Source organism: Centroberyx affinis, unplaced genomic scaffold (assembly GCF_046629955.1).
Source record: "Centroberyx affinis isolate AG114_WGS23_722 - 3 ecotype Tasmania unplaced genomic scaffold, CSIRO-AGI_Caff_v1 ptg000400l_1, whole genome shotgun sequence".
NCBI lineage: Eukaryota > Metazoa > Chordata > Actinopteri > Beryciformes > Berycidae > Centroberyx > Centroberyx affinis.
In genome coordinates this window covers 402,208-422,227 of record NW_027279068.1, presented here as the reverse complement: position 1 = coordinate 422,227, position 20,020 = coordinate 402,208, and the positions used below count along the sequence as shown (strand labels likewise).

The 20,020-nt window shown below is 45.2% G+C and overlaps 1 protein-coding gene across 3 annotated transcripts; it reads right to left on the bottom strand.

Moving 5' to 3' along the window:
• Window positions 1-473: 473 nt before the first annotated feature.
• Window positions 474-18,577, bottom strand: LOC139641797 (dynamin-3-like). Of its 3 annotated transcripts, XM_071516395.1 has the most exons (21): window positions 18,417-18,577; window positions 16,373-16,446; window positions 15,988-16,137; window positions 14,596-14,799; window positions 13,830-13,928; window positions 12,986-13,146; window positions 12,459-12,601; window positions 12,122-12,257; window positions 11,846-11,913; window positions 10,995-11,133; window positions 10,735-10,821; window positions 10,516-10,586; window positions 10,185-10,239; window positions 9,291-9,320; window positions 8,366-8,479; window positions 4,096-4,205; window positions 2,997-3,111; window positions 2,370-2,534; window positions 1,630-1,862; window positions 1,332-1,505; window positions 474-577 (listed from the first exon to the last, which is right to left on the bottom strand). In XM_071516395.1, the coding sequence occupies exons 1-21, from the start codon at window positions 18,575-18,577 to the stop codon at window positions 535-537; spliced, it is 2,532 nt and encodes an 843-aa protein (XP_071372496.1). In that variant the 3' UTR covers window positions 474-534. The 3 variants fall into 3 exon arrangements, with proteins under 3 accessions (XP_071372496.1, XP_071372495.1, XP_071372497.1); XM_071516394.1 differs by lacking the exon at window positions 9,291-9,320 and having other exon boundaries at window positions 10,170-10,239; XM_071516396.1 differs by lacking the exon at window positions 9,291-9,320.
• Window positions 18,578-20,020: the final 1,443 nt, after the last annotated feature.

Here is a 20,020-nt window from a genome sequence, read left to right as displayed (position 1 = left end):
ATACACACACACACACACACACACACACATACACACACTCTACATACACACACTCACATGCAATAAAAGCAGCTTATGTGCCATGCTGCATTTTGGAATGAGTAGGGCAGTACCACTGCTGAGCGTATTTTCATGTATAAGCAGCAAGTGGGGGATGGCGGGTGACGCAGTGAGGGGGTTTGGGGGGGAAAGAGGTTCCAGGACCGAAAACTTGGGTAGTGGATCTGCTAAGCAAACCTGGACCACGGGCGAGCAACAAGCGCACGTACACGTACACCACAAGACAAAGTACCATACTGTACATAGATATATGGACATCGTCACCTGGCGGGAAATCAAGGGTCGGGGTAGGGGTGGGGGGGGGGGGCAAAGACTCGGGTGTCTGCACTAGGGAGAGACCAGGATCGCAGGGCCATGGCTAAAGAGAGAGAGAGTGAGAGAGAGAGAGAGGGGGATGGAGTGGGGAAAGCGAGAGGGAGAGGCGAATGGAGGCCGAGGCCCACAAGATGTGAGGAAATCCCCCCCGTGAGATGATTATGGTGGGGCTTGTCTTGTTGGTGACGGTGGGGGTCGCCGACTGGGAGGAAGAGAAGAGGAGAGGAGAGAAGAGAAGAGAAGAGAAGAGAAGAGAAGAGAAGAGAGGAGAAGAGAAAAGAAAATTAGTCTTCAAACAAGTTTCAAAGATACAGTACTAACCCCATGTCTCACACAGCAGCCAACACTGATATAACAAAAATCTTTATTGGCAGGATCAAGTAGTATTGATTGTTGCCAAAGCATATTACAATAGTACAGGATAAAATAAGGCACAATATAGATGAATATAGGAATTAGAGGCAATATATGAATTACAAATTTAAATTCAAATACAGGAATTCCTTATTATAAAGACTCTATTTTAAAAAAATTTCATATGATAAATATGATTCTATGCAATGCTATGGACAATACTCATATGCAGTGCATCCTAGACAATTTCAATTATCTTTTTTCATACTTTGGACATTCTGATAAGAAGCACAATTCTGATTCTACATCTTTGGGCATCCGTTCTTTTTTATATCTCCCTCTTTCAATATTCATATTATGATCACTAATCCTTAGTTTTGTAAGGATTTTTCGTTCTTTCACATTTTGAATGTCCAGATAATGAGCTAATTCAGCTTTTCGATGACGAAGGGAATAACATTGCATATCATTGCAATTATCTGTTCTGTACACAGTAAGCCTCAAACCGCTTCTATTTGTTAACATCAACACTCTCACAAAAAGATAAGAAGAGCGTGTTCCCTGCCTTCCCAGTAGGTGGGGTGTGTGAGGGTTGTACTCACCTGGGGATGCTAGGAGGGGCCCTGTTAGGGCGGCTGGGAGCCTGGGGGCTGTCGGCGCTGTTATTAAAGGGCCCCAGGGGTCCCGGGCGGTTCGGGGGTGGGGGGGCCCCTCGGGGAGCCGGGCGCTGGCCCGAGGACATCCTCCTGGGGGCGGTGGGGCTGGGTGGGGGAGACCTGCGGAGAGGAAGTAAGGAATAAACGCTTAGGCAGGAAAGAACACAGCTTATCTAGCTTATCTCACAGAAGTCAGGTGTGACTGTGTGTGTGTGTGTGTGTGATCGCTTCCATTCCAGTTCACCTGCGGCCACCGGCCCCGCCCACCCAGGAGCTGTCGACGGGCGGAGGCAGGGGGGTGGAGATGGTGGAGGTGGAGATGTCTCCGATGATGGCCAGCGCCTCCTTCAGGGCATGGTGGGTCCTCAGCACCTCGTCCCTCCTCTGGGCCTGCTCCTGGGACTCGTCCATCAGGGCGCTCTGGTCGCCCGCAGAGTACAGCTGGGCCAGCAGCTCCGCGTTGATAAAGTCCTTCACCTAGTGGCATGGAGAGGCAGCGCAGGGAGATGAAGCATAATGACAGGAATGAAGAGGTTGCAGTCATAATGATAAAACAATAGGGCAATTGGCAGGATGTATTTTTCTTCTGAGAGTTTCTTCATTTTGGAGTGTCGTCCCTGAGGATCTCAGACAAGCAGAATCAGTGCTGTCTTTTAAATCACTTCAAGACTTATTTCTACAGATGTGCTTTTTATGTAATGATATTTTTCTTTCCACTATTGCTTCTTTGTTTTTGCCAATTGTCCTCTTCTTAACTTGTGTAATCTTGATTCTGTGTCTTTTGTTTGTCTTGATTGTGAAGCACCTATATGAGCTAAGAAAATAAAATTATAGTAGTATAAGTAGTAGTAATAGTAGTAGTAGTAATAGGAGTAGTAGCAGCAGTATTAGTAGTGGTAGTAGTAGCAGTAGTTGTATCTTTAATACAGTAACAAGGCAGGGAAACCATCTGAAAGGGTTGCGAATGAAGGAGTCCTTGTTTACATTGTTGATCATGAGATGCATGATGGTCTTGGGCATGAGGTCCCGGATGCACTTGTTGACGATGGCCATGTAGGAGTCCACCAGATTACGGATGGTCTCCACTTTACGCTCCAGCTGAGGGTCCATGGAGAAGTTCTCTGAGGTGGTGGAGCTCTCACTCTCCACCTGTAGGGGGAGAAAGGGGGAATATTACTGCAGGAAAAAAGAGAAAAGACAGTCAAAAAGAAAGAGGGACTTAGATAGTCTATGGGATTATATTGTATGTATTGTATTGTATGAGATTGATGATCTGATGCACAATGGCATTTTTTATTCTTTTTTTTTCCTTGTAAAGATTTTAGAAGAAAATTGAGGCAAAATGTGTTATCTTTCCATCATTGCTTTGTAAAATATAGAGGAATTCCCCGTAGTTATGAAATTGATTGATGAACTGAAAAACAAGTAATGTAGTAATTGAGAGATAACGTGACAAGTGAAATAGGATAAACAAATAAATTATGATATTTTAGGATTAGACAGAGTAGAAGAGATAGAATACAACTTTATGGGTTAACCAAGGCTGAGAGACTGTCACACATGCACTGAACAAACAAATTAATTAATCAATCAATCGATCAATGGACTAACTGTGGTGGTCTTCTCGGGGTAGACCCCAGCACGCAGGAGAGAGGACTTCCAGCTGTCCACATCGTCCTGAGAGTCACAGGCCAACTCCAGGGTGCGATTGTCCTTGTACACATTCCTGACCACCACAACACAGGAGAAGAAGAAGATGTTACACTGCTTCCAGGTCACAATGAAGCATGGGTGGGAATCACCAAAGAGCTGATCTTGGTTCAAATTACAGATACAACAAATGTGTCATAATAAACTGCAAGATACTGGCGAGGAGGCATGCATTTAATTCAATAAATAATGATTTGATGATTTAACAGAATCCAGCTGATATTGCTCATAGCTTTAAAAAAAAAAGAAGGGGTTTGACAAAAGAGCAAAGTTTTGAAACTTGGAGCTATTGACAGTCCTTTCCTATGGGATGTTGTTAATAGCCTCATTTTTTAGGTTTTCATTCCTGGCTGTAGACCAGAGCATCGTATTCTATGACATACTGTACATACCTCAATTGAATGTACAGTAGAGAATAGATGATTTCCCTTGAACAGGACATCCTGTACCAACTAACTTCAAGCCTAATACTGTACATCTTCCACAAGTCCACAGCCTTATGATGCAGTCCTATCAGGGTAATCGGTTGCTTCTTTTCCCCACTGAATATCCTCATCTGCCTACTATTACAGCATCAAGATGTTCAAGTAACTCTACAAGAGTTTTTTAGGTTTTCCAAATGCTAATTGCTCTAAAAAAAAAATCTGCATATTTTGGTATTTTACCATTCTGAGTGCTCTCCTCAAGCATCTTGTTACAAACTGCATTCTGATTCTTAGACACTATAGAAAATTTCTCACAAAAGGAATGTCATACAGTACATGTATGGAAATGCTGCCCTTTTGTGGAAGCTTGCCTGGATGCATACATGCATAACCCAAAACATATTTCCAGCGCTCCGCCAGCACACAGGCCTTGAACTCTCTGCCTCCCTCTACCGTGTGTGTGATTGCTATCAAGAGCTGTGTTTTATTGGCAGCTACATGAGCGGCAAAACCATTAAGTGCTCTAATGGAAAGTAGAAAATTAAAACGGGACATTGTGCGGTCTCTCCACTGACCTTGACTCTGTATTGAAAATAGAGAATATGTGCTTGCTGGACATGAAGCTCTTCTCGACGTCGCGGACCTTCAGGTTGTCCAGGGGGAGCATGTACTTCTTCTCTTTCTCCTGTGAACGAGGAAAACAGAAGGAATGGATAATGAGCGTTTTTTTTTTTTTACGACTCTGACACACACAATCTGCTGTCTTTGGTGTTGTTTTGTGTTTTTTTGCACCAAGATACCGGCCGCAAAAAAAACAAGTGTCGGCGATAGAGAAAGGTGAGAGGGGGTTTTTTAAAAGAGGAAGAGAAGGGGGTAAGATAGGGGAGGAGGGGAGAAGATAGAGGGGTAGAGAGAAAGAAAGGGAACAGAGAGGGGGGTGGGGGGGGGGTGACAGGAGGGAGGAGGAATGGGGGAGAAACCAGAGGGGGGGGGGAGTGGGTGGAGAAGGGGGGAAGCGGAGGAAAGAAAGAAACAGAGAGAGAAAAAGAGAGAGAGAGAGAGAGAGAGAGAGAGCACATGTGGAAGTCATTACAGTGTGGGTCAAGACGCAGTCGTTCTTCACGGTGCGTTTTTTAAAACCGGGGAGGGAGCTGAGGAAACTCTCTGGCTACGGTGAGGAGAGAGAGAGAGAGAGAGAGAGCGGGGGGGGGGGGGGAATACAGATGTACAGAAGCACCGGAGGAGGCCAGAGAAACGTTCGTCTTCCTCGGTGGAAGCCTGAGCGAAGGCCGCGGCAGATCCTGAAGGGGCCTGTGACAGATGCTGAGGGTAAGTTCAAGGGGTTCAAGAGGAGAAGGAGCGCTCCACTATTCGTTTTTACCCTCCATCCTATAGCCTCCGTCTTCCCTCGCTCCCTCCGTCTCTTTCTTTTATCCCTCCCCCTCTATATTTCTTCAATATTTTTTCTTTCCATTCCAGAGGGGCCCACTTCCTGCCTGATTTTTTCTTTTTTTTTTTTTTTTTTTTGAAGAGAGAGAGAGAGAGAGGGAGAAAGGGAGAGAGAGAGAGAGATTAAATGACAGCCTGGCGTTAAAACTCAACATCTGGTAGTGCTTAGCAGCACACAGAGAACCAAGGAAGGAGGGAGAGAGAGAGCGGAGAAGTTGGAGGGACGGCCCGGGCTGAAGGAAGGAGAGGGCCAGGAGGAGAAGGAACAAGAAGTGGATTTCCGATGAGATTTGCGCGAGAAAAGCCCGCGTCTGGTCCGCCGTCCCGGGACAGAGACGGTAGAGGGTGGCAGGTAAGAATTAAAGGGCTGTGGAGAGAAGAAGAGGAAGAGAGGGCCAAGAAAAAGCGCTGCAGACCCTTTCTGCGTTGTATTCCCCAAGGGGTCACTATGGCCCATATATGGTCACACAGGTCCCTCCCTCTTCCCCTCTCTTTCTCTCCCTCTCTCTCTCACTCACTCACTCCCCCCCCCTTCTCTCTCTCTCTCTCTCTCTTTCCCTCTTTTTTGTAATATCCCCTCCCTGAACGTGCAGCCAGTCTGTCCCAGTCGTCTGAGCGAATGTGCCACGTCAAGGCTGGATACTCTACATGGCCGGCGTGACCAAAATGGACCGCGAGGGGACCGAGAGGCGAAAAAGATCAACCCAAACAAACAAACGGGCCGGCACGACGTACACCGAAAAAAAAGGGGGGAATGTGGCGACGCGGACCGAGGGGGGCCCCCGAATCGCCGTTTTTTTTTTTTTGGGGGGGGGGGGGGGCTCCGTAGACGGGATCCCGACTCCTTTGGTGCCAAAATGGAGAGAGAGGGCGAAGGGAGGGCACAAGACGGCAGAGCTGCGAGCATCTGGGACGGCAGAGACACCCGCAAGGCCTGGCTCTGACTCCGGCTCCGTCCACCCAGTGTTCAGACTACCTGTTCATTGTCATACTGGTGTACAGTAGTCTGCACATTGGTTAGACTGGGCACGGACCCTCTTCTGTCAGTCTGTCTCTCTCTCTCTCTCTCTCTCTCTCTCTCTCTCTGTCTGTCTGTCTCTCTGTGGGCCCGCTGTGTGGGTATTTCAGGTTTCAAAGATGTGTTTTTTTTTTCATCTGTTCCTTACTCTTCGGCCTCTGTTGTTTGTATTTGTGTCTTTTTGTTTTATTTGATTCCATGTGTACTGATAGGCATCCATGCTCTTCATCTGTATTTTGTCCTAAGTGCATTTTAACACCCTCTTACTTCCTTTTCACTTTTTTTTTGTGGAATAAACATATATCACAGATTTTCTACACTAACTGTAGATTTTGACAAATTGCTGTGAAAATTAAGCTGTGTAAAGATCTAAATCTCGAGCCACAATGCTGGAAAGATTTAAATGTGAGGCCAAAAAATGTGTAACGGCCTCATAAAATAGTAAGCTCACAAAATTGATTGTATAAGAGCTGAATGAGTAAGTGTGCAGGCTGCTAGCCTGGTGCTCTGATGAAGATGTGGTCCACCGGAGTGGGAGGAGCCACTGTGGCTGCAAAGAATCAAACACAGGCCAAAAGAACGGGGGCCAATCAATCAAGTGGAGTTTGAAAATACAGTCAGACACCTCCAGTGAAGTTATTTAGGTGGGTGGCCAAAGCAGACCTGGTAGATTTAATACAAAGGACACTGATGTATGCTAGATGGCTGTGGTGTCAAATGACTGCAAAAGGCTGGTAAGAAAAGTATTTTGCAGATGGTGCAATAAATACCTCAGCTAAAGCCCCCAGTGCACAAGGGATATAGACTGAAGTTGATTTACTTTGACTATAGAGTCAATTTAAGAGGTCAGATCGTTAAGAGTCTGTTTGTGTTGGTAAGAATTATGAAAAGTGAGAGAATGGACGTAAAACGTCTTAACTTAGAAGTGTTTTTTGGGTGTTATCTCTTTAGAAGTATGTGGAATATAACGGACAGTATAGGTATTAAACAGTGAATGGATGGAATGGAGTTGGTCATGAAGTAGTAATTGGTTATGAAGCTGAAAAGTTCAGAAACAGAAAGGGGGGGGGGGATATTGATATTTAATAGAGGGGTTTCTCCCCACTAAAACATTGGAGGCTGATGTTTGGATTAAAAACTTGTGATTTTCCTGCCAAGAATGTGCGCAGTTCCAAAGTAACTGCCAACCACACCAAGAGAGGGAGGAGGGTGTGTGTGTGTGTGTGTGTGTGTGTATGTGTGTGTGTACATATGTATGTGTGTGTGTGTGTGTGTGCATGTGTGCCTTTGACTATAGAAAGTTCAAGGAGTGTAAAACAGAAATATACAAGGCGAAGGCAATGGAGTCTATAATTTCCTACATCACCACACTAACGTATCAAATAACAATCTGTAAACCCAACGCGGTGCAGTCCATGTGCTGTCTGAGCTGAGTATGCTTTCATTTATTTTTGTGTCTGTGAGTGAACATTTGGTTGGAATTGGGACTGTTCCAAATTTGCAAAAAAGAAGCAAATGCCTTAACTCCCAGTGGAAAGAGGTGGAGAGAGAAGAAACACAGACAAAAAGGGGGAAACTACAAGACAAAGGGAAAGATGAATGGAAAGAAAGAAAGAGTGAATGACAGGACTAGGCCCGAATCATCTACGTCCTCCATCCAGTAAACTGCTCTATCACGATGATGATCGACGCTTAATCAAAGACTATATGCTCACAAACTGTAAATTGTCCTGTCACATATGCAATGAGTAATGTTACCGACTGACCGGCTGCCATCCAACAGTTTAAATTGGAATCATCAATCACAGCTGTCACAGGGAAAAATGTGTTTTATATTGGAGGCTGGAGAGGACACTATTGTCTTTATCAATCTGTCTTTTTCATAAAAAATGTACTATACTTCTGTATTTTGTGTACTAAACAAGATCTGTTAAACAAACCGACAAGAACAGCGACCGGCTGAGGGAGTTGCAGTGTGTCTGCCTGTCTACACTTGCTGTGCAGAATATCCTCCAACCTGTACAGCAGGCACAGACAGGCAGATAGACATCAGCCTGCCAAGCCAGCAGGATGGACCACATACTGTATCCTACCGACGCAGGGTCACCATTGCCATATCTGAGATGATGATAACTGATGATGATAATCAAAATAATAAAAATCTGTTTTAAGATGGACAACTTGTCTCTCCTCTTAAAAAAAGACCAGGATAAGAAAACCAGCAGAGCCATGTTGGGCCAAAGAGTCCATCAACCAAAGGATCAAATCACTATGGTACATTATTCCTCTATGGTATGTATGAAGCTGGTTCCATTCTGCACAACATCAAAATATCAGAATCCACCCAGCAGTCTTAGCTGTAGCAGGACTAAACTCACCTCATCATCCTTGAACCAGGAGAGGCTCTCAGCGGTCAGCACAAACCAGTACTCCTTGGCTCCACCCTTGATGATGCTGATGTTGTTGATGGTCAGCCAGCCTTTGCGGATGACCTGCAGGGAGGGTAAGGTCAAAGGTCAGGTATGGCTGTAGTGTCAAAACAAAAAAAATAGCCAAACAAGAGGGCAACGACAGGAACTCCTCATCCCATAATTCATAGAAACAATTCATCCACTTCCAGTATACAACGACAAAACCGTACAACATCTCGTGGGTAAAACTCACCCAAATCAATCTGTGCAAACCATGAATGCATACAATGCAATGAAATGTGGGAACGCCAGGTTAGGTGTGTAAATGTGTGTGTCTTGGTGAGTCATTCAGACCCGAACTTGTGACAGTGTTTCAGTGCAGTCTCATTCAAGGCACTGTGTTCACAATGCCACAAACAAAGGGCTGTGTTAGCTTGTTAAGTGACCATTGTGTTAAGTGCTTCAAGCACACAATAAGGCATGTGTGTGCTAAGTATCTACAGTGTTAGGTGTTTTAACCCTACAAGCCCCACATAAACAAGCCAGTGGGCATAGCGCCAAGTGATAATAAGGTTAGCTTAGTGTGAGTCCTGGACAGCCTAAGACTCACTAAGGAGGTTACCCAAATCATTATAAAGCATTTTGGGCCTAAGCACAAATGAGAGAGCTGTTTTGTGGCTGGAACTGTGACAGGAATCTTATATTTAACCCTATGAGTCCTTGATGTGATCATTTTCATTTCAAATTATCAAATCTGGGTTACACAGGGTTAAAGCATGTTTTGTTTTTTTTACTTAAATCTAATTTATATCTAAATCTAGCTGGCAACTCCTTGTAGTCTGCAGGCCTTGGGGGGTGTTAGAGAGTAAACTATTAGAGAGTAAACTCTTACAATCAGGCCTGAGGCGGGAGGAGAGGAGGCCTGCAACAGGAAGGAACGGGGGGGGATTCAGACACCTGGTGGCACTAGAAAATGCAAGGCAACTTTTCTGGTGCAACATCTCTGGCAGCAAATTTCTCTGCCAAACAGTAGCCTATACAGCCAAATGCCATTCTTTAGCAGTTAGCAGTTCTTTAGCGGTTAGGAAAAACGAGATTGCACTCCTTGCCCCACTCCGTGTGATGTGACAAAAAAACAGAGAAGTTCCTAGAAAGCGGTGCTAGAGAGCACCACACAATGGGCAGAAGTGTTACTGCAGGCAAAAATGACATTGCAAACCATAACCCACAATGAGTGATACTCACCAACAGACACCCATAAGAGGGCAGCTGAGATTCTCACTAAGGGATGGGGATGAAATGCAAAGTGGCACCTTGATGACACAGGAGGGGTTCAAACAAAGGGAGATGTCTCAACAACAACACCAGTGATGATGGTGGTATAAAGTTATAGCACCCGGTTTGATTTTTCTTTTCTTTTTTTTTTTGCTAGAATCAAATCATACCACCACACACCAAGAAGCAAACAAATGACTGTACACAAATGGTGCCCCAAATCAAACATAATATACTATAACACAGCATGCATGGCTAAAATAGGAATGAACAATAATAAAAAAACACAGAGGGTGCAGGCTAAAATGTACCTACGGTATGTGTGCTGTGCAAAGGATTTACATGAATGAAAGAGAACATCTTGGCTCATATCCCTTTCACTTCGTGTCTCTTTCTCTCTTTGTGTTTTCTCTGCAGTAGCCAGCCTCCCACTGTGTGGGTGTGCAGCACACTCCCTTGACCTTGCGCTCCGCTGTTTGTGTGTGATACGCAAGACACGACAAACGCTCACCTGATTTCCTGCCGAACTCTGGCTCTTATTAGTCTGACTGCTCCTCTGCTGCGCACTGTGGCGGGGGAACAGCGCAGGGACGGCAGGAATAAAAGGATGAAAGGGAGAAAGAAAAATATAAGAGAGTGATAGTAGATATAGGGGAGAGAGGGAGAGGGAAAACAACAGCAGAAGAAGACAGGGGTAGGTGGATATCTTCAATTATATATGTGAGTCATACGTCTAAATGAGCCCCTTATGAATAGTCTATTTCCACTACCCCATGCTACTGCTCCATCATAAATACATTATCATGGAGTAAAGCTAATGGATGGCCTCTGGAGACATTTACTTAGCGAAGCCGATGAAGTCTTCGTGGTTAGTGTTGATGTAGGAGAGCTGCACATCAATCAGCAGCAGAACCTGGAACCATACACAAAACATAGTGCAACCCATTCTTATATTTATAGTAGTCTATTTATTACATAGAAATTTGGTTTGTAATTAAAATCAAAATTAAAAGAATAGATTTGGATGTGATGCTCCAATCTGAAGAGTCAGTAGGTGTTACCTGGTCTTTGGCCCGACTCTCTCTGTCTCGGATATGGGAGGTCACGATTCTCTCTGTTTCTTCACGCAGCATGGGGAAGCATTCCAGCTGAAAGCACATCACACACCCAAAAAAACCACATCAGCAGTCATCCTTCCTCTGATCCTTCGGTCTATGTCATTCTTCCATCTACCATCCCCCCATCCTCCATCCACCCATCTATCACCAAAAGTCTCATCCTTCCTTATGTGTCACTGCAAGGAACGGTGGGGAGGAGTTACCTTGTTGGAGCACTGGCGCACGGTGTTAATCAGCTCCTGGATGACCATGTCCACACACTTGATGCAGGGCTCCTTCAGCTTTACAATCTGCTTCTTCACAATGGCCTCAAATGCCATGTCTGGAGTGAACAGCCCAGTCCTGGAGAAAGAGACAGACAGGCACAATGGTGAGGAACAGTCCTTCTCTTTTATTATATAATTAGATACCATAAGTAATATTTTTGTAGCAGTGTCGTTTTGGTTCCAAATCCAAACGTTGCTTTTGATCCCAGTATTGGTTCTACTGCCAATTGTAGCATTAAAGCTGTTCTTATTGCAATATTTTATTGTGATAAAAATGGTAATTCTAAAATTTGGACGCTCAACTGTTTGTGATTTTGGAAGAAATCAAGGCTAAAATTTGATGTTTCTTTAATGTCACATTCTCAAGCATGGGTGGCAATTTTTTGGGTTGCGGTGGCCTACCGCTGCTGAATGAATATAGAAACACACAGAGGCTGGATGGAGAAAAAAAAACGACACACTCCTCCCTCGCTCATACATTCCCATCCAAACCATGTATTTTTAGACTGCTGGCAAACCAAATCCAAACATCTGTTTTTTATTTTTGTTAACCTGTCATGATGTTGGCCATGTCAACTTTTATGTATTTGGCTACATCTCCTGTCAACAAACTGTAAAGTGGAGTGAATTAATAACTTTATAATGCTAACAGACATAAAGTAGAGACTGGTTGCGTTAGCTGTAGGCCTCCAGTATCTGGATGGCCTGCGTGTCTCTTGGGGGAAACACTGGTGAGAATGTAGAGAATGAAAAATAAAAGACAGATAGTTTGGTAAACAAGCTCCCACCTGATACCATGGATGTTCTTGATGGCATAGCTGATCTCTCGACGCATCTCCTTCTCATCACATTCCATCTGAGGGGGGCAGAGAGAAGAAGTTAGAAGAGAGAGAATGAAGGAAAAAGAGAACAGGGAGAAAAAAATGAGAGAAACGGGAATCAGGATGAAAACAGGGAACAGGTTAAAGGTGAGAGAGGGGGAGCGCAGAACAGAGACCGGAGTAAGAGAGAGACAGAGAAGACACCGCGGCCGGTCTTCCAGCCTGTTAGTTCAGGTGCATCACCTTGACGAGCTCGAAGGGGAAACGCTCGTGGAAGATGCGGTTGATTTTAGCTCCGCCGGACAGCTCCACTGTGTCCACCTGGTCTCCCGAACCTTCAATCCTCTTCTCAAAGTCCACGGAGAACTGCTGCACCATCCTGAAAAATAACAATAAAATAAAAAAACACGGCAACAACTTCTGATATTCAAAATGTAAGACAGAGAAAGGGTGTTGAGGATGGAAGGATTTATTTCTCCACAGTATATTGATTCTGCAGTACGCATATTTTTCTATGAACTAAGTACGATGTAAATGCACTTGTGGAAAAAAACAAAACAAAACAGCGAGTGGTACTGACTGCAGCAGCTGCTTGGTCTTGCGGGATGGGTCATCAGGCCGGTATCCCCGGTATTCCTCGGCCTCCTTGTCCAGGGCCAACAGCTGGGACTGCAGCTTGCTGCGGAACGCCGGCAGCGTGTCCCGGATGTGGTTGGTCAGTTGCTATGGAAACACGACGCCGGCCAACCACAATTAAACAAATTATAATCACATGGGTCGTCACTAAGGAGATTATGTTATCGGCGTTTTGGCTCTATAGAGGTTTCCCAATCTAGACTGAAACGTTTCATCTAGACTGAAACATTTCATAATCAAAGAAGAAGCAATACTGATCCTTTAAAAAAAAAAAAATAAATAAAGTGGAATGCCTGAGTGATACGCTACATTCAATTATTAAGTTGAACTTTAAAGAGCTGATGAGTTTTCCATCTACTTGCATCACCCAGGTGGGCGTGCCGCACAATGGAAGCAAACGAAATGGGCCACACTCTTATTAATTATGTAGAGTGCGCTTGGGAAAAGCACTGGGAATAAATCTGGGATCACCTGGTTGAGCATTTTCTGCAGGCGGGGAGTGCCCATTTTTTCAGCCATGTGCCTGTATGAAGGGTGGGACAAGAAGAACTTCCGCTCGGCATCCAGGGCCGCCTTGATATCTTTCTTCCCGTCGATGTCCTTTTGACTGCGATTCACCACTCCGATATAACCTGGGGATGAATGAACAGAGAGTCAAATTGAGAGAAATAACGGATGATAACCCTGGGGGACAGAGGACTGAAAGGCAGGGAGCAAGATAAACAGAAACAAAAGGAGTGGAGTGGTGCAAATCAGATGGAGGATCAAAGATGGGTGGAGTCAGTTATTGCATGTTGCGATTTAGAGAAACACAGGAAGAGAGTGTGAATGTGTCTGTTCGCACCACCATTATAAAAGCATGTTGCTCAGCCAAGCTTTGTTCAAACCCACAGAGCTTTATTTTAAATTCTAGTGAAGATCCCAAGGTTTCCAAAGATACCAAATGTGTCAGGCTGAATTACAGGAGAATGTGTAAAAAATGATGCACAAGACATCTAGATTTCTTTCATTTGATGTAATGGAGCCATGAAAAAACTTCTGTCCCCTGTTTGAATATATCACTGAATATGAGCATGCTATAGCTTCAATGAAGCATTGGAACAAGCAGATACATGTATGTGTTTCTGTTGCACAGTATGGCCAAACTGTTTTTCTAACTTTGAAGGTACTTAATGGGAAATTTAAGGGGAAATCGGGGTGCAAGGGGTTAAAAGAGACTGACATCGAGAACTAGGAAGTGACAGAGTGAATCTGGCTCACATAGTTCACGATAACACACACACACACACACACACACACACACACACAGACACACCTCGTCGCAGTGGCAGCAGCTTGTTCTCCAGGACATCTCGGGCATCCGTGCCTTCGTCCATCAAATCCAGCTTGGTGATGACACCAATAGTCCTAAGACCTGGTGAGGGGTCAAAAGGTCAAAGGGTCAGGAGGGGCATGATGGAAATCTAGGAACTTTTTTTGCAAGTTTTCAATTGGAATACAAGTGACAGTGTATTAGAGCACAGAATGATGCCGCCTTTGCACTTAGAGAAACCATTCCCAGAGACACATCTGTCTCATTTCATCATACATTAAACATTCAAATCCTTTCCCTGCTCTTCCACTTGCTCCCACTCCTCTTATTTCTTAACCTCCACACCTTCCTCCTTCCTCTATGCCATCCTCTTCATCCCTTCTTCCCCTCCTTCTACCTCTCCCTCAACCTATCCCCTGTTCCTCTTCTACAAATCTTACCCAATTCCTCTTCTTCCCTTCCACCTCATTTCCACACTCTCCTTCCATCCTCTTCTCCCTCTCTTCCCCTACTAACCTCTCACCTTCCCCCCTTTCCTCTTCTCTTCATCCTTCTCCCCCCCATCTAATTCTACCTCATTCTCCCACTTCCAGCTTATCTTCTTCCTCATCCACCCGTCCTTTCCTTCTCTTCCATGTCTCTTTTCTGCCTCCTATTCTGTTGTGCTCCTCCTTTCCTCCCTTCCACCCCTTTTCCTCACTTCCTTTCCTTCAGTTCCTCCTTCTACCTAGTTCAAACCCTTTCCCCCCTCCGCGTTTCCCTGCCTCACCCTGGGGGTCGACTTCCTTTGCCAGTTTAAGGGCGTCGGAGTTGGCCAGGTCGGTGTTGGCCGGTGTGACGGCCAGGATCAAGCAGCTCTCCCTGGTGATGAACTGCATGATCATGTCCCTGATCTGCTGCTCGATGTCCACCGGCTGGTCCCCGACCGGCACCTTGGTGATCCCCGGCAGATCGATGAGAGTCAGGTTCAGCACTGCACAGTCAGAAGAACACAATTAATTTAAAAGAATTGCCATATTTCTGTGACCTATAGTCAGTAAAAGGGGAATGCCCATCATTTCCTTTACACGCATCTAGCAGTGGAGGCCTCCTGCAGCTTTAAAATCGACCCTACAGGTGGAAAAGTGTAAATATAATGAAAATGTAACATAATTTAACATCCAAAAAACAATTTGAATTGCAATTACAGCATAAATGTCTATATGTCATGATATAAATATCCTAATAAGAGCCAATCTTTAAACTGTACTGGTACTCATCCGGAAATGGACCCAGGAGCGAAACTAGGACTGAGAAAATTACAAGATTTATCCACACATCTACAAAAAAACATACAGGAATACAGCATGTATTCCATAGTATTTACCATAGTTTTTAGCCTATATGTCAGCTCCATCAGTAGTCATCAACATGATCAACTCCCTCACAAAACCAGAAACCAGACAAACAAGACTCTCATCTCTCACCATGATGTCATACTAATGCAGAGAAAACCACATTTACCACCAGCAATTAATGGGAGAGTGGCTTTCATTTTAATGTAACTCTATTTCAGCATTCAAATATGTTATTCTGATGTCCTAGATGTTTGCTCTGTACTGCTAAAACAACGTAATGTTCATGTGAACTTTGCGTTTACTATCCAGTTTTGAACCAGAAAATATAGTCTGTAGAGTCAACATAGTTTCTGATTCATTCTGAATGGAGCACCACAAGTGGCACAGTGTCACACATTAGGTGGGTTGAACAAAGTCTCTCTCATTTCAAGTTCATTTCATTTCCAACCTCTGGCGACAGAGGATGCTCACTGTTAGAGAGCAAACTATCCAAGGACATCAATATAACACATCTGAATGCTGAAATTCAGTCACATTAAAATGGAGCCTGTACAGTATCTGTTTAGTTTCCACACAGACTAGCCTCCTCTTCACTCCTCATCATGGGGATTCATTCATGTGTCGTGATTTGGTCAAATTCATTCCAAAACCATATTCTTTTTTTGACAATGACCCAGTTTTTAAAAATATGCACCGCCAGCTATTCATGGAAAGAACAAGAATGCGATGACTCACAGGTTGTCATGGTCTACTTTGACTCTAATGTGTTATTGCATGCTGTTGCATGACAGTGAAAGGAAGGAAGTTGAGTTGGGGCTTCGCACCGTGTGGGGAGTACACCCGCAGGTTGATGGGGACGGGGGAGATGCCTTTGTTGGCCCCTGTGATGCGGTCGGTCTCCGACTCGATCTCCTGGCGAACCTCGTCGAATTCCGTGAACTTCTTCCCTTTGCAGTGTAGGAATTCAGCCCATTCTGAGAAGATGCAAATGAAGAATATATAACAGAGATTACTGGTGTGTGGGAGAGAGATTGTGGGTGCTGCGAGAGTCTCAGAGGAAAATAACACCAGTATGAAAGAAAAACAAAGCCAGCAAAAAACAGTGCCATTTGCAAAGGAAAGAGGGGGGGATTGGTTGTGTCTGTGTGTGTGTGTGTGTGTGTGTGTGTGTGTGTGTGGGTGGGTGTGGGTAAGTGTGTGTGCGCCCACCTGCATTGGCACTGATAAGCTGCAGAACCAGGGGCCTACGGGTGACAATACCAGATCCGCGGGGCAGAAAGTCCCTGAGGAAAGACAGCCAATCAAAACTCATAGTACAGAAACACAGCCAATTTAAACACTTAATAAAGAGTGTGGGTGTGGCTGTAGGTGGCATAATGATATCATCTTCTTCAGGCTTCTTTCTTTGAACTCTTGAAGGGCAAGTTGCTTTGAATTATTAATCACACTACATATGATGGCATGCCAACTGTACTTCATAGTGCAGGACTTCCAATGTCATTCATAGGTGTGGTTTAAGGCTCTAAGGTCTAGCCAATACAGTCTAGAAAGGAGCTGGAGCTATTTTAAAACACAACAACTCCTGTAGCTTTTAGCGGCTGCTGCTGCAACAACAGAGTGCCTCTTAATAAATGTGCAGGGCAGTCTGACCTGATAAACAACAGGTCAAAATGAAGAGCTGCATCGCTGGCAGGTAGAGGAGCTCTCTCATTTAAAAACGATGACTTCACTTTTTAAAGAGTCCACATCCACTGTGTGTGTGTGTGTGTGCCACCTGATTGCCATCACAACTAACTCCCATGCTAAAGACCTGTTGTGAGAAACCTTATTAACACATATCGACCCTCGGATCTCCCTGAAGTAGGTTTAGTTACAAAAAAAAAAAAGAAGGAGTCTACATCTTGTCCATTCAGCGCTGTGGGGCCCAGGTCTGGACAGATGGGCCATTACTCAGCATCACGGCTCTCAAGGATGGCTAGAACAGGACAAAGTCTGTGCATCCATCTGGAACTATAGATGGATGTCAAGCGCACCCATGCACCCATCACACTACAGAGAATCTAACTTATGGCAAGAGTGTGTCTTTTTTACAAGCGTTTATTTGTCACTAATCAACTGGCACACACACACACTCAGCAGCAAAAGTAATGTCACAATAATTGAACCAAATTAGAGAGTCAATTTTGCAATCAATTGTGAAATGAAGTGATTAGCGTTACTTTCTACTACATTTAGGATGGAGAATTATAAGGAAATGGCAGGGCACCATAATAACCCCTCGATTAAAGGTCCTCAATCTAAGGAGATGACTCGCTTCAATTTGTTACACCCAATTATATCACAGAAATGAGCAATTGGAGACCACATTATTGTTGCAGCAGTGTGAGATTCTTGTAGCAGATTCAAAACCCTGTGTTTCACAACTACAACATATAGTGTTAGCTCTCTAAGGATAATTGGTTGTGGGACCTGATTCTGATCCTATTTCCAAACTTGAACAGACATTGGAATTCATGCTAGCAATAGGATCACACACCTGACTCTGATCCTATTTGCCAGCATCAATTCCAATATCTGTTGAGGTTTGTGAATGGCTCTGACCTCAATACTTATGTTGAAAATACAGGCATTTTTCTGCAACTGCTCATTATGTATTTGTTTGGAGTGACCAAAACCCTGGGCGAGATGATGAATATTCATCGCCATTCCATTTTTTAGCAGTGGGAGTAGGCACTGCAAAATGAATGTAGGATGATGTAGTTTAAAAACAGGCTACATGCAGCGACGTGACTCTGCCTTGTGTGTTTTACACCATAGACAACATAACAGCATCCCTTATTAACGGCACACACTGATGCCATGTGAAAGGATTGCTGGTCGCTGTAAAGAAAGGGATATTTCTGGGGCTGCATGTGAAAGAGACTGCCTGGAGTTGGTGCTGATTGGGCTGAAATCCCACTGGTGTTGCTGTAACCCAAATACTGCCTCCCCCGCCTATAGCATAAGACAGGAGTGTGTGTTAAAAATAAAATGGTGATGACTGGGCTCTGGTGGAGAGGAACAGAACGGGGCCATCAAACTGAAGGTCTCTGCCCATCACTCTGTGGTCTGTACCGCAGCCACACAGCAGTGACTGAAGGCTGGGGAGAGATGGCGTGAACTCTGCCCGCAGAGATTGGCCCGGTAGGCCTCTTATGTCATCCTCAAGGTTAACGGGACAAGGGATTATCCTATTTCTGTTGGTCAATTTTACCTGCCTACAAAGTTCTCCAGCACGGAGCTTTTCCCTGCGCTCTGGCCGCCGACCACCGCGATCTGCGGCAGGTCGAGGTTGCAGGCCTGCCCGATGGAGCTGAAGGCGTCCTGCAGCTTGTTGACCAGCGGGATCAGGTCCTCCATGCCACGGTTTCCCATGGTGCCTTTAGACGGAGGGACTCGGGATCAGCGAATGGAGAGAGAGAGGGGAGGGGAGGGGGGGGAGATGTAGCGCTGCTATATTAGTCCAGGATACCGCGGTGCTTGTTGATGTAGTGAAGTCATCTAGCCGCGCATTGCCCCGAGCCAAGCGAGGGTCGGACCGACTGGGGAAGCGGGGGAGACAGAGAGAGAGAGAGAGCGAGAGAGAGAAAGAGAGAGAGAGAGAGAGAGAGAGAGAGAGAGAGAGATGAACAGACAGGGACAGACAATTGCGCAGTTGCTTACCACCACCACCACCACCATAACCTCTCTCTCTCTCTCTCTCTCTCTCTCTCTCTCTCTCTCTCTCTCTGTGAGTGTGTGTCTCTCTCAAACACACACACACACACGCAACGCACACACGCACACACGCGCAGTCAGCCACACATACTTTCAAGGGCATTTGGAGAGGGGAGCTCCACGGGCTCCGTAATCACACTGACAAACCCGAGCGCTCAAAGCTCTGCAGAGCAAACGCGAATAACGACTAAATAAATAAAAAATAATAATGCATGACGTTGAATGCGCTGCTTACAAACAACACGACAATATACAGTTTAAAAGACACGTATCGGCTCAAAATATATTAAGAATAGAATCATTCACTAGGCCTACATATTATTTTGTTATTAGCCTACCCCGCCTCAAGATTCCCTCGGTGTTTTCAGTGTCCGACGGTCCCGGTCGCTGTCCAGTGCTGAAGCGACGCGCAGATCAGGCAGCAAAGACAAGTGACAAGACCCTGCGCGATTATACAAGCACCACCTGCTATGGTGGGGCATCAGCTGGATCTCTACGTCCTGTGCATTAATTGTGTTCACCTGTGAGCGTCGTTCTGGTCGGATGGACGTCAGAGCGGTCTCATCCCGAACACAAATTCGCCTTTGACAGATTAATAATTTTTTCCCCCTTTCCTTTCCGCGGTAATTGCGAAGCTGCGCCTCGCCTCGGCAGCCGATCGACGCGCCGGAGGACCAATGGCAGCCGCGGATTCGGAGACGAGGCAGACAAGCGCGGCGTCTCATTGGCCGAGCGGCTACAGGTTAGGCCTGTCGAAGCCCGCCCCCTGTTTACATCCGTGCCATTTCTGCCGTCGTGAGTCATGCGGCACGGCTGCGCATCGCTGCAACAGTAGGACGGGATGCGCTCTCGTAGATCCCTGCAGTAAGAACAGAAACCAGCTGTCGTAAATTTCATACATGGGCTATAGGCCTACTGTCATTTCATATATGATGCCGTTATTTTCTGTCGCCCTGCTTGTTGTATACCAAAACAATGCAGCAACACAACACGCAGGCTGTTGCATCCTGTATTACACTGGCATTGGAAAAATGAAGGCTACAAGATTTTGCAGCAAGTGGGTAAAAAGTGTGATTTGGTCCCTCAATGTCACTGCAGGCC